General features: G+C 38.3%; 1 protein-coding gene across 1 annotated transcript in view; it reads left to right on the forward strand.

The window, feature by feature from the left end:
• Positions 1-1612: 1612 nt before the first annotated feature.
• Positions 1613-4300, forward strand: part of LOC107750558 (sentrin-specific protease 5-like) — a 13846-nt gene continuing 11158 nt past the window's right edge. Inside the window, exons 1-3 of the mRNA XM_016566015.1 lie at positions 1613-1782; positions 2346-3080; positions 3458-3610. Of these exons, the coding sequence (XP_016421501.1) occupies positions 2384-3080; positions 3458-3610 (850 nt within the window). The 5' untranslated portion in view covers positions 1613-1782; positions 2346-2383. The remainder of the gene's footprint in view (positions 1783-2345; positions 3081-3457; positions 3611-4300) is intronic.

The following is a 4300-nucleotide window of genomic DNA, read 5'->3' on the forward strand; positions in this document are numbered from 1 at the left end:
TCCCTTTTTTTTTTTTTTTTTTTTACAATTTACTAAATAAATGATTACATTTTAAATGTGGCGCGCGGAGTGATATAGGTTAAAGGTAAAATTCCAAAGCAGCCTTATGTTTACAGGAAACATGGCCTTATTTTCTTGGTTTCAAAAAATCGGAAATAAAGGACGTCAACAATTATTTAATGACAAATGACAATAAATGGGCGTGAAAGGAAGCTTGTAAATATTGTATTAGTATACTCAGTATGAAGGAACCTCACGAATGACATAAAGCCCTGCATCATTAGAAGCACTTGAAAACAGAGACTATTTTCCCCAGTGCCCCTTTCAGTCATGCCTTTCTGATCCTGTCTTTCCAGTTTGACTGGATATTTACGGACTTTCTTCTTCTCACAAAGACACACACACGCACACATATGCAAATGCTCATGTGAAATCATGTATTAGATTACCCTTAGTCAACCTAGAAAAATTACCCTTTGGGTAAAAAGTACTTTTGTTAACAACTCACTTCCTGGTTCTCTATTTTAAAATACCATGGGTTGGCCATGCTAACTTTACCAGTAGAGTAGTGATGATTCTCTTTTATTGTTATGTTTTTGTGACCTACAAAATGTGCAAATATGATCTACTGGATTGCAAAAAACATTAATTATCTTATAGTCTTTTAATGGTGAACATATAAAACGCATAAGTACATAAGGGATTCATTTGATGAACAAAATATCTAAGAGGTTTTGGTAACAGTATCCCCTGTTGGCTATTTGCATTTAAAAAAAAAAAAAAAGCCTTACTGAATTTAAAAAATGTTTAGGTGATTTTAACCATATAGAAATTAAACAAGCTGCATTGCATGGGAACATGCTAATTAAGCACTATACATACCATCATCCAAATATGTATTGTCTGTGAGCAGTAATTTTGTTTGAAAATAAACCAAATACACAAATAAGTGGAAATCTTTGTAAAGAGTAGTGAACCATATTAGTATAACATGAGATGTTTAACTGCTAAGTTCTGAGAAATCCCATCAAATGTGAATAGGCTACGTTGAGTCAACTGTGTGCTGCAATTGAAATGCCTCATCATTTAGTCCAAACTAGTGCAATATTTTTCTAGTCCAAAGTTCTTCCTTCCCATCATATTGTGACTCAGGCCTAGAAATATGCAGCCTGTAATTTACCATAGTGTCTTATGTCAGACTTGAAACAGATACTGACAGCACAGAAAAAGGTCAAAAACGAAACGGATAAGGGCTGGATACCATATTTGAAATGAGACCATTTAAATTCAGCTACTGAAAATCACATTTTTAATCTACTAAATATTTAAGTAAATACTAGATACTTCATTTAGAAAATAAACGAAATTAGTAATAGTTTTTATACGTTTCTTAACATTATAACATAGCCTTTTTCTCATTTTTTTATTCCATCAGTTCATAAGCAGCTTAACCCCCCTTTTACATTTACAGCTCATTCTTCTTTTGCTACTTTTGTTTCATCACACGATTTGATCCAATATTAGTATGTTAATATTTTGCAAGTATCTTCGTTTGGGTTAATTTTAATGCTTTATTTTGTCGGTAACATGAGGCCAGTGATGTCATCAGTTGCGCGCAGCGTTGCTGTTTATGCTTTCGTGCAAAGAGCGCGACTGCATTCATTGATTGAGGTGGAAATCCTCGTAATGCACAATTTGGTTTATTTGCAAATTCGTGGAAAATAAAGGCGAAGCTGCCGTGTGTGCTATTATCCTACACTGGTGTAAAACTGCACGTAAAAGGTGAGTGATATGTGAGCACAATTGACGAACTGTAGGCAGCTGTTAGCTCCTCAGCTAAGTTAATTAGCAAATTTGCACATGCCAGAAAACGAAAAATACCAAAGCAACCGTCAATTATAACGTCAACCGTTATCGCAAAACACACGAAACGTGTATTGTTTTTAGATGTGAAATGGCTTTTGAAAGGCTTCGTGGATATGAAGCTGTAAGAGACATGTTTACCGTTCATTTAGTCGTTGTTACTAACGTTTTACAATTGTTTTACAGATGCATACTGTCAAATAACGCTAATACCAGCTTTCTGTGTAAACTGTTCTGCTCCTATGTATTTGATGCTTTTAAATTAGAGTAATTAAGAGCAGTATTTAAAATATGCTATTGTATCTATTTAAAATGTCAAAATAGATATAAGGTAGCTAACATCTGCTTCATTTTGCCAATCACCATATAACTGAGTGATAGCTGGTCTTGTATAAGTAACACATCTGTATTATGCTAATTATCCACCTGCACCAGAAACAAAATTCAGGGCACTGAAATGACCCTAATTCTCACTCTTGCAGGTGACGAGCTGGCGCAGGTAGCAGGTTGCCAGTGGACTATGAGAGACCGCGGTGGAAGCCTGGCCCAGAACCGCTGGCAAGGGGAACTCTCCTTGACTGTGAGCCAGGAAGCCAGCAGTGTTGGGGGCATGGGAGGAGGTCTAATGGATCCAAACTCCCCTCCCAATGCCACCAGCCCCATTCACCTCAAACTAGGTCACAAGGAGCAAGTCTGGACTGGAGAGTACATAGAACCAGTAGAGCTTCTTGATGAAGAAGCTGGATTTGATAAGAATGAAGAAGATATGGAAGAACAAGATGAGGAAGAGATTGATTCTGAATGTGATCCATGGGAGGAAAAAGATGAAGTGGAAGACTGGCAAATGCCATTTGAATCACAACCGCAAGCCATGTTCGCTAATAATTATTGGCAGCAGGTGTCCTCACATGAAGGGGAGGCCAAATTCCAAGCCAGAGACTTTCCTGAGAATCCCTTCCAGATTCGGCTTCATGGACTTAGACAGCAAAGGCTGAAGCGATGGCGAAGACTACGGTTTAGTGCTAGATTACGCAACCGGCTTGTGCAGAATTGGAAAACGTGGAGACAACGGGCCCAGTGGGTCGGCACCTTAGGGTATCGACGGGCAAGGAGGTGGCGCCAGTATAGCCTTTATGCCAGCAAGAGACTGGATGAGCAGGGATGTGACACCATGGGCTCATCACAAACAGGTTTGGAGACAAGCGGAAGAGAAACAGGTGAGACTTTTCCTTTTCTTGTTATTTAAATCAGAGGTTTTCAGTCTGGGGAATGGGGGCCACAAGGGAAAGTACTAAGAGAAAAACGGTGTAAAAGATGCGTTTTTTATATATATATATATATATATATATACTGTATATTAAACTAGATATATTTGATTTAAATGTATGATTGATTAAAATAATATAAATTATATTTTAAATTCATCAGTACAGTACTATAGTGAGTAGAAATAAAAAGGTAATAATCTAACATAATAGAAACGAATTCTTTTCGGAGGGGGTCCCTTGTACGCAGTTGAAAACCGCTGATTTTTAAAGTAAATAGAATTACAGTCAAAACTGCATTATATTATATGTTTGTTCTCTCTCCACAGAAAACAATTTCTCTGGTTTCAATGGTTATCATGGGGATTCTCAGTCAAGTTCAACAGTCAGTGGGGGTCGGGAATATCTTTCTATCCCCCTGAAGCCCACCACTCAGAGGATGGAGATGACCCTTTCAGAGGAGCACAGGTCTTATGTCCAAGGTAGAACTCTTGTTCTCTAAAAGCTGCAGAAACGTATATCCTATCTCAGTGGTTCTCAAACTGGGGTACGTGTACCCCTGGGGGTACGTGAGGTGATGGAGGGTGGTACGTGAAAAAAATTCTGAGTTTTGGCATTCATTTAATTCTACCCCAACTTAAAGTAACATTAAAACCAAACATGTATTTCTGACAAGCAAAATGCCGCTTCTAATGTAAAAAACAGCAAAATGGGAGTGCCGTAAACGGTCAAATACATGATATCCAATCAGCTTACCTCATCTTTTGCGGTCAAAACTGACTGCATCCACACAAGCTGCGTGCATGTGATAGGATGGCCGCTGAATATGCTGCTTTAGCAAATCGCGCTGCTGTTCAATGTGTCTTTAAAGTAGATCTTCACTTAAAGCTGCAGTCCGAAAGTTTTGCCTCTTTGTCGCCATCTCTGTTTGAAAACCTGCAATTGCAGCTGTGTGCGGAATTATATTCCATGCTTGGGGTTGTGCTCCAGTGCGGCTCCAGCGTGGATGAATCTAATTTTTTGAGGTGAATGTGTGGCAGTCAGTCACCGAATATCGGTGTGGATATTTACTGTACTTCGCAATCACAGATATTTACTGTACACAGATTATAGCCTACGTCTTGGAATATATGACCCAAATAAGAATTTTTCACACACACAACACACACACA

The sequence above is a fragment of the Sinocyclocheilus rhinocerous genome, unplaced genomic scaffold (genome assembly GCF_001515625.1).
Source record: "Sinocyclocheilus rhinocerous isolate Xijiao unplaced genomic scaffold, SAMN03320098_v1.1 scaffold19, whole genome shotgun sequence".
Taxonomy (NCBI): domain Eukaryota; kingdom Metazoa; phylum Chordata; class Actinopteri; order Cypriniformes; family Cyprinidae; genus Sinocyclocheilus; species Sinocyclocheilus rhinocerous.